Source organism: Ambystoma mexicanum, chromosome 2p (assembly GCF_040938575.1).
Source record: "Ambystoma mexicanum isolate Mex_15411 chromosome 2p, UKY_AmexF1_1, whole genome shotgun sequence".
Lineage (NCBI taxonomy): Eukaryota > Metazoa > Chordata > Amphibia > Caudata > Ambystomatidae > Ambystoma > Ambystoma mexicanum.
This window is the reverse complement of record NC_090923.1, coordinates 769547280-769560664: the sequence shown is the minus strand read 5'-3', so window position 1 is coordinate 769560664 and position 13385 is coordinate 769547280. Positions and strand designations below refer to the sequence as shown.

Below are 13385 nucleotides of genomic sequence, written 5' to 3'. Positions count from 1 at the left end.
CTTACCCGTTGCTAAATATGCAATATCTATAAAAAAAATATTTGACACACCACAAAACGCTTTCACATCTATAAATGGCTTAATGATGCCATTCATAAACATGTTGAGTATATGTCATATTCACCATGTGTACAATTATTCCTGAATCTACAAGCAAATGTGTGCAATAGTCAAAAACAGTCCTGCTAACACACTTCTTAATGAGTTTTATGGTGCAATATATTTTTGGCAATAATTCTATTACCACCAAATTTTGGGGGTGAATATATCACTGCCAATTGTACCACACCATTTAATTTTCAGATTGGATGTGACACGGAGAACAGCAGATGTCTTCTAGGAGATGTAACAAAAATAGTGCGAAACGTGAATTATGCCCCTTCAATAATTGATGTAAAAGTGGGCTACACCAGAAAGGGAATTCTAATCTGTTGTGATAACGAAGCAACACAATTTAAACCAACACCAAAACAATTTTCTAGATCAGGATGCAGGTCAGCAAAAAAAAATATATAAATAACATCTGCCTCCTTGGACTGACTCCAGGTCCACTTAAAACCAGTGATACTTGTGGACATTCGAAAGAATGGTTTGTTACGCTAGAAAATATTAACGAAATGCTTTAAGGAGATGTTTCAGATTGATAGACGAACATTGGTAGACGAACATATTTGCCCAAACGTACTTTATTAGCAATTAGAAAATAAAATTATGTGTTAAGGACCTACATGTTTTCATTAGGAATTCTCATACATTTTGTTACCTTTGATCCCTTTTTCTATAGCATCCCACATCATACAAAGTGCACTGTTCAATTAAAGTAATATGATTACATTGAGAAATGCACGTGAAATGTTGGCAACAAGGTTCAATAATATATAGTTACTTTTTAGTATGAAATCGCATTACAGTTGCATGTACACAAACCCATTCCGCTATCCAGCAAAATATTTACTAGGGTGATATATTTCTAGTGGTCGCTAGAGCTCTATCTACTTGGAGACAGCAATAACAATACATGAATGTAGATAGTCTGTGAGCCTTAATAATGGAGAGTGTTTATCATTCTCAACGCATATGCTTTGCCCAAAATGTATGATAAGTGAGTAGAACCATGTTTCTTGTACCTCATATCCTTCTACATAGTGCAGAATTAGAGCATGGACATATTTTTCACCTCAGCACTCACAGTTATGATATATCCTATATTCCTTGCATGCAACATTAATGTTCACTTATAATGGCAGCCACCAGAGAGGAAACACTGGAGTAATTGTTTTTGTTACCGTGAGAATTACATATTTTACCACTAGCCAAATAACTAACGAATACACTAAGTGGTGCATGTGTTATCCAATAGTAAAGTTTGGAGAATATTCCTATGTTCGTGGGACAGCACAGAACTTGTAAGGCTTGGGGACATTTCCAAATCCACTTGTCAAAGGCAGGACATCAATTTCTTTTGGTAGAAGAAGAGGTTTCACTTCAAAATTCTGTAGGATTGTGGTGAAGATTAGGAACATCACCATGCGTACAAGTCCCTCCCCAGGACAGGTCCGCTTTCCTGGAGATAGAAAGAAAGAGAAAAGGTACAGAGAAATGAACAGGGTATAACGTCTAATGATACCTTCATGCCTAATTAGTTCATTCAGTGTTGTAATTGATAGATTGGGTTCACTTTAATCAAAGTTACGTTTTGGGCTTCAAAAATAGTGACCAATATGAGGTGCAAAGTATGCCTCTTTTCTGGTGGAGGGTTTGACTGCAGAGGAGCATGGTAGCAAGAGATCCACAATCATCACCTCCATGCAAATGGGAGTAACAGACACGTTTTCAACACCTACTTAGCCATCTGGAACCTAAAGCCACGTAATGGGGGATGGGATTATTTGAGGTGACAGTCCTTAAAAAGCAAGTCACGGAAATTGCACGTTGGGCATGTCCACCCTGTTTCAATTTTACAGTGTTCACGTTGGAAATACTTATGATTTGTAGGAGCTTGGTTTGGGGAAGATTGCTGATGTCATGGGTCTAAAAACACCACTGAAGGCGTTGTGCTCTCTCTTGCACTTGACTTCCAGTAGGGAAGACCAGCAACACTGTAAACAGCCAGAGGGATGCAGTCAAACCTCATGACACTTGCCCACACAGTCTGCATGTAGCACATGGACCTAAAGAAAATTGATGCTAAAAAACTGCAAACTATGCTGCTCCTTTTAAGTGTGAAGTAACTTGCTCAGAGTAGGGAAAATTAAAGCACTATTGAGACTCTTTCACGTTAAAGTGAGAGAGGTGCCATAAAAATACATGATACAAGTTATGGTTTGTGCCTCTTACTTGCTACCATGACAAGGATGTACCCGCGGGATGCATGTAATCAACTGAGATAACACTTAAGACATTGGGCGTTTGAGTGCATTTCACCCAACAGCTGGGTTTGTACCAACGTCAATGAAAACAGGAGCTGCACAATACACCAGTGTAAAGTGGAACTTCATTTCTAAAAGGGCTAGAGGTCTGGAGCTGTCCCCCTGTCCCTGTTCCTTACATTCCTACCCTCCCACCTCCCTCTGCTTTTCATGAAATGTGGCTGTATTCTCAGGTTCTTCTCTATCTAACACTGCTTGCTCCTGTCACTTCCAACCCACCATAACTCTGTTCTCCATTCTCATTACTTTCTCATTTGGCTATCAATTAATTTTCTTCTATTGTTTTGCGTTATCTAAATCACTTTAAAATGTCTTCATGTTCTTGCCCCCCCATGTCTGCTATCTGATTTCTCTCTATGTCCCCATCCACACCCTTTTGTCTCAGTCCCAGTTCCTACGAACGGTCACTTGACCACCCTGTGCACTCTGCATATGGTCTATCCCTACTTACTCTCTGTTTCACTGACATCTTAAAAAAAAAACACCTTCTCGCTGATATGTCTTAAAGTCCCTTTCTTTTTGGTTGTTATGTTATCTATGCATTAGATTGTACCAATCTCTTTTGTACACACGCTTTGGCAAAACCCCCTTATACATTAATGAATACAAATACAATATATAATCCTGTTAACTAGAGAACATATATAGACATTTTATAATTATAAATGTCCAGTGGTAGGATGTTGTCAAGTGTCTGAATGGCACAATCATGCATTTTTTACTGTACACCAAATGAAGGAAAGGAATCATCACTCATTCAGAGTCTTTAAATGTAATGTTTTATTTCTCCAACAATTGTGAGATTATTGTGCAAAGCTTGTAACAATATAGTGGATAATATCCTACAGTGTAATATATAGAAAAACAGCAATTCTGTTGTTTTAGTTTCAATAACATTTTTGTTTGATTCAGCCTAATAGTGGGTTGAGTTCCAGTGGATGAGGGTTTCAACCCAGAGCCAGATAGCCTCCCAACGTAGGGAGTCTTCAAGGGAGAGTGTTAGAAAAGTGCACTAACATTCCAGGAAACTAGAATTTGCAGTGTATGTAGAGATTAACATTTGTTGGTAGAAAGTCTGTTTTTTTTATTGCCAGGATCAAACACTTGCATGCACTTAACACGACCTGTTGAAGCATTGATCATCATAAAGCCCCAACATGTACATTGATCTAATACAGTAAGAATAGAATTACCTTTCATGCAATTTTGAATCAATCACACCTTGAATCCATTAGATTGTTTTGTTTACTTAAAAAATCATGCGCAGAAGCACTGGTCCTTAGCTTTCAGTTCAAAAGCATAGCATGATTCAAATATTACCCTTTAAAGCTATGTCATTTCTTCTCATAATTCTGTAGCCATGTGAACTAGAGAAAAACCAAAAGGCAGGCAGCGAAGCTAAGAGTCTCTTCTTCACTGTAACACTAATTCACATTGGATATGATTATTACTAATTAATACAATTAAGACAAATTCATAGCAAATACATACCTTTCTGAAGCAAAATGCCAAATAGTATGTCATATATCAACAGTATGTCTGAAAGCACAAATTCCAACAATCTTGGCTCTATTTAGTTTGGATGTTGCTATTTTCAGCTAAATTAGAAAACAAATTAGTGTGTAAGTGTTTAGGAGCCATTTTGGTCACCTTAATGTTTTGATCACAAGTATAGAAATTGTAATCATCTAATGCAGATTGAGTATGTGTATTCAACAGGAGTGTCTAACTATGAGGCTCACCAATAGAAAAACAAGGCCAATCACATAGTGTGACACTAACTGTAGTGGGAACACAGAGGAGAGTAGTATGATAGTGGGAGGAGCTACAGGAAAGAATACACTAGCTCTTGTTGGATGTATTAAAGAGAAAGACCAACTTAGGCACTGCAGAGGGAAGGTAATCTGATGAGGAATGGAACTGCCCTGGGTCACATGGCAGAGTTCCTCCTGGCCCAATGCCTTTTAGGATTATTATACTAAGAAACATTGAGCTTGAGATTTCCTAAATGTGCTCTCTTTAACTATTATCCTGATAAGTTTCACAAAGGGAGTGGTTTGGGAAGGTGTTATCAAAATACATTGATTTAAATGGGAAATAAAGAGTGCCATGTCATTGCATATACAATTAAGTGAAATATCAATTCAATTTAACCCAAAATAGTTTTCTGACTTGTGTGTGCAATAATATAGATAACACTTCTGTGCTTTTGGTGTGCCGCTCTTTAACAATAATAATCTCATTAAAGTATTTTCACAGAAACAGTTTACATTGGGCTGTGATATGATGATGTCCACAGCAGAGCCTAATGAAGATATGTTTCATAATGTGTATTCTGTGAAGGTCACAGCTATTTAATAAGGAAGGAGAGATGAGAGCAAGTTTAAAATTGTCATGTCTATTAAAAAAAAACATAGTGCTAGTGTAAATCCTATATACTCCTCAATCTTAAAACTGCACACTCTATTATTGAGGTGAGAAGGAAGAGACAGATATAACTATGTATTAAAATTCTAAAACAGTGTTTCCAAGTTGGGTAGGTGAATTGAAATTCTGTGTTCTCAATCGATAAAGCAACTGCCCTGAACCAACACCTGCAGAATTCTCATGCAAGTGATTGTAAGTCTTGTTTAAGTTAAAGAGACATGTTAGCAGCCCATGGCACCAGCTCTACAAATGAAATATGAGAAATACAACAGTTCTCTGACTATATAAATTGTTGAGGTTACTTGGAAAAGCAACATTCTCTGATATATTTGTAAATGTGACTGTGTACATTGAAGAAACGTTTGTGAAGTAAAGGATTGTAATATACTGAATGACAAGCAGTGGAAATACAACTTGAATGTCTAGTGATATTCAGAACCTAAAATATATACAACATTGATCATTGAAAATAATGCATCTGTGTGAGAAACAGTGTGTTTCCTGTAGGCGGTTTGATTTCTTTTTCTGTGGACAAGCTGGTTGTTATTGGGCAACATTGTGGTGACTTCCCCTGCATAAAGTCTTGGGATCATATTTAATTCCTCTATGTAAATAAGTTAAAATATTGAACATACCGCCTATTTAATGCCCAGAATTGTGATGTGGGACTATATATTCTGGGGCATGAGAATGCTGTGCCCACTTAATGAGTGACCCAAAGGTTAACATATTAATATAAAATGCATTTTACAGAAAATGGGGGCTTGTCGTGCTGGGAGATTATGTTGAAGACATCACTGATGTTCACTCACTCATGCACGGAATAACAAGAAATGTGCCCAAGATCACACATGCCTGTGAATTTGCATTAATGCATGGCATTTGATGGTCCCTGGTGTATAGGGTCATATGGATATACCGGTTGTGATTATTATTGGCATTTGTAGAATTGCAGCTTGAAAAATAGAGGATTTCATCCTACAGCAGTAGGGACATATTCCCAAAAACATGTGCATCCCAATAAGATGTGCAATTTCGCAAAGATGCGCTTGCCCCATTGTGGATCGCCTTGGAGGTGACAAACATCATACACAAAAATCACAATGTGCTTAGCGCAAGAGAGCGGACGTCTGCACTCAAAAAATGTGCAAATAAAAATGCTAATTATTGTGATCATTGTGAAAATAAATCCATATTTGTGTCATATCTACTGAGATACACCTAAAACAGGTGCAAATTAAATGAAGCATTTGACGATGTGCCAAAAAGTAAGCACATCTAGTGAGATGCGCCACAAAACAAGCGCAAATCATGTTAAAAGTATGACAATGAGCCAGAAAAACAACGTGTCACGTCAGATGTGGAAAAAACAGGTACAAATGACAATAAGAAGTGTAGAAAACCAGGAGGTTCACAAAAACACTTCAGAGAACATTGGTAGGCCATACATGTTCACCCTCATTCATCCAGGACGGGACTCTGGGGGATACAGACAACCAATGTAATATCAATGCCTTGAGTGTCTCCAAAAGAACCTTGAAGGAAGTGAAGACATGCTGGGGGTATATGAGTCTCAGGCTGGCAGACATGTGCAGAAGAAAGTCTGACAGCTTAATTTTGCGGATATTATGGTAATAAGTGTTCAATCCACAGATACACAACACCCGGCCGAAGGTAGAGTAGTGGAGTATGAGAGAATTGAGCATAAATTAGGCACCAAACCAAGCCAGTAGTGGCCGTGTAATTATGTTTAAGTTGCTGTTTCCATAGGAAGAGCACTTTTAGGGCGGCTTATAACTTCGCTCTCCCTGGACGAATCCTCACCAAACTTTGCAAAAAAAGTATATGGCCCACTCTGAATTTTTTGCAAAGTTTGGTGAGGTTTGGTCTGGGGGGAGCAAAGTTATAAGGGGGTACCAAAATGTCTTTTTTTCCCATAGACTAAATGGGGAAAAATATTTGCTCACACCTACAGCCCAAACCGCTGGACGTATTTTCACCAAATTTGCGGCAGGAGCAGCGACTTGGTCCTGAAAGCGTGCTTTTGTAAATTTGGTGAAAATCCGTCCAGTAGTTCTGTAAAAAATTATCAAAAAGTAGGGAAAATAAAATTGTGATATCTATGTTCGGTCCGCGCGCACACTTCCCTGTTCGCTCTGCGAACAGTGTCCTGATTGGCTAATCGACTTGCGTCATGTCCGCGGGCATGCAGCATGTTCGCCAATTGGATCGTGGAGAGCGTGGCGTGTGTCAGATTTTTGGGAACGCCCACCATCTTGTATCCGCGGACATCCGTGGACAGCGCAGTGAAAAATGGTGGGGAAAAACAATTTTGGCAAGTGTGTTGGTCTGTAAGACTGTTTGGGGATGGTGGGGGGTAAGAGATGGTTCAAATATGGTATCTGTTTAAGTGGTAGGCACCGCTGTTGTGTTTGTTGTGTCCGCGGACAGGCGCGCTGTCCCTGATGTCCGCAATCGATCCAGATGGGGATATCCTATGGACACTATACCTGTCCGTACTGTTCGCAGGCAAGGTGATTCTGTTCTACGAACACACACGGTGTCCGGGATGTCTGTAATTAAATGAAAATGGAGGTGTCCTAAGGACACTATACCTGTCCGTACTGTTTGCAGGCAAGGTGAAACTGTTCTAAGAACACACATGGGGTCTGGGGTGTCTGTAATTAAACAAAAATGGAGGTGTCCTAAGGACGCTATACCTGTCCGTACTGTTCGCAGGCAAGTTGAAACTGTTCTAAGAACACACATGGTGTCCGGGATGTCCGTAAAAAAAAATAAATAAGGAAGTTTCCTAAGGACACTGTACCTGTCCGTATTGTTCACAGTCAAGTTGAAACTGTTCTAAGAACATGCATGGTGTCCACGGACATTAAAAAGGCTATATGGCATGTTTAAAATGTTTGATTCTATGGGTGTGATCTATGGGTGTGATATGCTGCGGTGGTTGTGGCCAGGGCCTAGAGTAACAGGGTGTGATCTATGGGTGTGATGGCCTAGAGTAACAGGGTGTGATCTATGGGTGTGATATGCTGTGGTGGTTGTGGCAAGGACTAGACTTGGGTGCATTTGGTGGTTGTGGTGAGGGCCTAGAGTCTTGGGTGCATATGATGGTTGTGGTGAGGGCCTAGAGTCTTGGGTGCATGTGGTGGTTGTGGTCAGGGTCTAGAGTCTTGGGTGTATGTGGTGGTTGTGGCCAGGGCCTACGCAAGACCAAAGTTATAAGTACCGAAGTTATAAGCTTTCATGGGTGTGATATGCTGCAGTGGTTGTGGCCAGGTTCTAGAGTCTTGGGTGCATGGGCTATGCATTCAAGACTGAAGTTACATGCACTGTTTGTTTCAGTTGTTGTGTTATGGAGCAGTATTTATGAGTTGTACTTATTGTAATATACTTACTGTTTGGTTTGGTAACTGCACTACATATATTCATTGTCAATTTCTGTGATAAAAGAAAAGATCATGTTAGTATTGGTAGTTTGTAAGGGACTTTTATCATTGAATAATAGACATTGTGTATTCATTTTGACCCTCATATTTAGTATATTACCAACCAGTGTACTGTGCTATTTGCTCAGTTTCTGTGTTTGTTTTTCAAATCATTGGGTCTGTGGGAGAAAAAATAATCCATGTCGGATTAAATAAACCTTTTTTGTTATGCTACAGTCTATTTGTTTGTTTGTTTTCAGAGTTCACTTGTTGTTTCTGGCTAATTTTCTATCTGTTGGTTTGTTACATATTTTTGGAGCAGTTAGATATCTTTTAGTGTATTGTAACTGTTTATTTTTTGTTATAATTTAGTGGTATTGTTTTATCTGTTTGGTTGTTGAAAATCTCGGGGCAGTTAGATACCTGTTGGCATATTCTAACTGTTTGTTTCTTGTTATAATTTAGTAGTATTTATTTATCTGTTTGGTTGTTATAGAATCTTGGGGAAGTTAGATACATGTTGGCGTATTCTAACAGTTTATAGTTTTTTAATTGAAGTTTTGTTAATGTTTTAGTACAGATTAGTTATAAAATGTTGGTTTTAAGAAGATCAAAGAAGTGTTTGTAAGATTTGCTGGTAATCTCTGCTTTAGAATAATGGTACTATTATTACATTCTAACCATCCACATTTCTTTTGAATATATGCAGTGTAGTGACCTGCATTGTTTATGCCTTCTATGTGGTAGATAAAAAACCCTTTTTTGTTATGCTACAGTCTATTTGTTTGTTTGTTTTTACTGTTCACTTTTTGTTTTTGACTTATGTTCAAGCTGTTGGCTTGTTGCACATTTTTGGAGCAATTAGATACCTGTTGGCGTATTCTAACTGTCTATTTTTTGTTATAATTTAGTGGTATTGATTTATTTGTTTGGTTGTTGCAAAATATTGGGGCAGTTAGATACCTGTTGGCGTTTTTTACTTGTTTATTTCTTGTTATAATTTTGTGGTATTCGTTTATCTGTTTGGTTGTAGTAGAATCTTGGGGCAGTTAGATGCCTTTTGGAGTATTGAAAAAAGTTTATAGTTATGTAATTGAAGTTTTGTTAATGTTTAAGTACAGATCAGTTAATACATTTTGGTTTTAACAATATTAAATAAGCGTTTGTAAGATTTGCTGGTAATCTTTGCTTTAGGGTAATGGTACTGTTATTACATTCGAACCAACCACATTTCTTTTTAATATATGCAGTGTAATGACCTGCATTGGTTGTGGCTCCTGCGTGGTAGATTATACCTATTGTTGTGAAGGTTTTCTTACCAAGTGATACTTGACCATGTGTGAATCCAGTCAGTGTGCATTTGTTTTTGGTACCATCTGCATTGTAACTTAGAAGCATTAGCATTATGTATTTACTATGTGTTTGTATTAGTAAGGTGTAGCGATTATCTGAATTTCAGGTAGTACATAATCTGCCATGGTTTGCATTTTGTACAAGTTGCTGCTCCATTTTGGTTAATTGCGGACATCCCGGACACCAAGTGAGTTCTAAGAACAGTTCTATTTTACTGTGCGGACAGGTATAGTGTCCTTGGGACACCTCCAATTTGTTTTTTACGGACATCCCGGACACCGATTGTGTTCTTAGAACAGTTTCAACTTGCCTACGAACAGTACAGACAGGTATAGTAACCTTAGGACACCTCCATTTTGGGTTTTACGGACATCCCTGACACCAATTGTGTTCTTAGAACAGTTTCAACTTGCCTGCGAACAGTATGGACAGGTATAGTGTCCTTAGGACACCCCCATTTTGGTTCATTGTGGACATTCCGGACACCCACACCGTCTGCGGATACCCTAACTGCCTTTTTTAAAAAAAAGAACTGAATTAAGATACATAATATTTTTGTTTTATTATATATAGATGTACCTTTTATGAAAGAGAAGGTGAAGCAGAAACTGATACAAACACAGGGGAATTGGGGGTTTCAAGAGGATGTGTAGGAGGAGATGAAGAGATGGAAGTCTCATCAAAACGTTTTTCTTCGTGGAGAGGGTTTGGGGATAATTGACTGGGATATGGAGAGGGGGTCCAGGTACATGTAGGACAATGGTATTTAATTTTTCCTTTTATGTGGTCCTCCACAAAGTTCTTCAACTGGTTGCTCATTTGCCATGCTCATTTGCCATGAGCATGTCCATTTTTTCTTCCATGCGCTGGAGAGCCTTATCCAATGTATCTTTTGGTGTACTATTTTCAATGTTTGTATGGTCTGTTAAAAATATATATATATATGTTAAGTGTACATAAAGCAATGCTTATTAATTTTGTTATATAGAGAAGTGTCTACCATTCGTATCACTATCTTCAGACATTTCCTCACATCGGAAATTTTCTTCCAGCCACTCCAAAGTACTGGACATTTCTGTGAAAAAAGAAATATTTGACTTTTATTGTATGTAATGCAAACATTTTAGAAATATATAAGAAAAATTAAGTACACTTACTAGCTTCTGGTAAATTTTGATGTAAATTTGCTGTTGCTCCTAGTTGTGCAGTTTCTGTGAGGTAATTATGTTGAAGGCTATCTTTTTTTTATTTTGGTATATTCCATTTAGTACATATGGTATTTAAATGGATGGTTGATGTGTTAGATATATAGGTTCTCTTTCTTATTTATTACTACATATAATGTGTTTGTGTGCTGGTTTTTGAACTTGTGCACTGTTCATATGGCACAATATAACAATTTAAGATACCCCCTGAGATTTTGGGTAGTGTTGTTGTCGTCCGTGTCCGTCTGCGGACATACGCACAGTCCGCAGACATCCAGAACACTAGCTGGGGGTCCAATATGTTCTATGTTACATGTGTATAAAGTCAGGGATATTATGGTTAAGTTGTGCTACTAAAAACCTATGAAATTCAGTAAAAGAAACTTTGTTAAAGGGACATTATGGCTAAGTTGTGCTACTAAAAACCTATGAAATTCAGTAAAAAAACTTTGTTAAAGGGATGTTATGGTTCCAAATAAATCTGAAAAACCCCAGAAATTCGGAAGTTATGGTAAGCTAAGCAACCATACCTCGTGCCACCACTGTGCACTGCTAAGACTAACACCCAGGACATCAAAGATGACATCAAAAATGTCATTGATGACATCACTGATGGCATCACATGTCCATTTACTTTTCATGAAAAGTTTGTACAAGGGATTCTCATGATAATGTTGACAAAACAGTGTCAAGGATCATTGGAATAAATATCATGAGGTACTTAATGCATTAAGCAATGCATTGATATAAATAGCATTCTATTATGAAGTTCTATCCAGTATACTAAGCTACTCATGTAGAAACATAGGCATTGTGTGCAGCATGCATGATGAGGGTGCAATATTCATGATCTTGGCATATTGAATAGTGATATGATAACTGCTTTCTTATTAGAGTTTTGCGTACTGTGAAACATGTAATAAGTAGCTAATAAAACCCACTTACTACATAATTGCATTATTACAGAAAAAACACAAAGAGACAACAACACGTACAAATATGAGTATATACAGGGAAAGTGAAGTAAGCAAAAAAGCAGCAGTAGTAGCAGAAAGTGTTCATAAACTAACTGATTATCTTTAAGCAGAGAAATGATTGCTCTGTTTCAAAGCTGCTACTTACCCTATGTATATGTATAACATGATGTGACTGGACCCTAACAAAAGTAGTGTGAGTAGAATGTATACAAATATGAGCATATGCAAGGAAAGTACAGTAATAAAAAAACAACAGAACTATCAGAAAGTGCTGATAACCCTACTGATTATCTTCATGCACAGAAAGGATTGCTGTCTTTCAAGCCTGAGTCTTCCCCTATGTGTATATTTCCTATGATGTGACTGGACCCTAAGGGAATTTCTGTAAGAACATATTTGAAGAATAAGTGTACAAATATAGTACCTTTTCAATTTTTAGTTCCTGACTGTTACTGAAGAAAACCTTGTGGCCTACATATGTCAGTAAATGAAAAAAGGGTGAGGCAGACATGTGATGTCATCAATGACATTTGTGATGTCATCTTTGATGTCCTGGGTGTTAGTCTTAGCAGTGCACAGTGATGGCGCAAGTTATGGTTGCTTAGTTTACCACAACTTACGAATTTCAGGGCTTTTTCAGTTTTACATGGAACCATAACGTCCCTTTAACAAAGTTTTTTTTTACTGAATATATACATATAGACAGAGACAGCGTAATTAGTGGTGCAATGGTAAGAGAAACTCTGTTTCGCAGACTTTGGGCCTGATTCACTGAGTGCTTTCCTATGGGATTGTGCCATTATAAAAGCCTCCTCTGAATCAGGCGTCTTGTATGCTGAACCTTGTAATCACGGCAACCAACCACAAACGCTGCTAACCAATATGAAGTCAGGTAAGCTGAGCAAAAGAGTGCTCCTCCTTTAGCGAATTAGGCATTCTTAAGGACAGTGTCTAGCTCGAGCACTCAATCAGGTTTGTTTTCTGATTTTTTTGATCTTCAGATATGCGCATGGTGAAAGAACAGTGAGACCAAGAGGTGGGTACATATACTGTGTTTTGCTTATATATTAGTATATTATATGGAAGATATAGCACACAAGATTCTGAGACCCATTATCTTTTTAGTATAGTTGGAAATGCACATTCTGAACATCACATCAGTTTAGCCCTGGAAGAAGGATCATTTAGAATATCCAAAACAGGTCAGCAATGGTTTTTGTTGTGAAAATAACCACTGATGTGAAAATTGGTCAATATTACACAATTACCAAATACGCATTTTGTTTTTTATACTTTGAAATTCGAGCTTGGTATTTTGAGTAGATAATGATGTTACATAGGAAATTTGTTTAAATATATTGTTTGATTTCAATCGGACATTTATGTTTTTCTTGCCTCTCATTTGAATTTGGAGAAAAACCAAAGATTATGCAAAAAAGCACTTATTAGAAATGCACTGTGAAGAATGTAATCAATTGCATGTGGTTTGAATATAGTGTAACATAGCAAGTTTTATTTTTAGGGGTAATTACCTCATTTGGAGTGCAC

The 13385-nt window shown here is 37.6% G+C and overlaps 1 protein-coding gene across 2 annotated transcripts in view; it reads right to left on the bottom strand.

Moving 5' to 3' along the window:
* Positions 1–668: 668 nt before the first annotated feature.
* LOC138566773 (cytochrome P450 2G1-like) overlaps positions 669–13385 on the bottom strand; it is an 899512-nt gene continuing 886795 nt past the window's right edge. Inside the window, exon 9 of one of the 2 annotated variants that reach the window (XM_069644420.1) lies at positions 669–1564. In XM_069644420.1, coding sequence (XP_069500521.1) covers positions 1380–1564 — 185 coding nt within the window. In that variant the 3' untranslated portion in view covers positions 669–1379. The remainder of the gene's footprint in view (positions 1565–13385) is intronic. The other variant, XM_069644421.1, reaches the window with a different exon arrangement.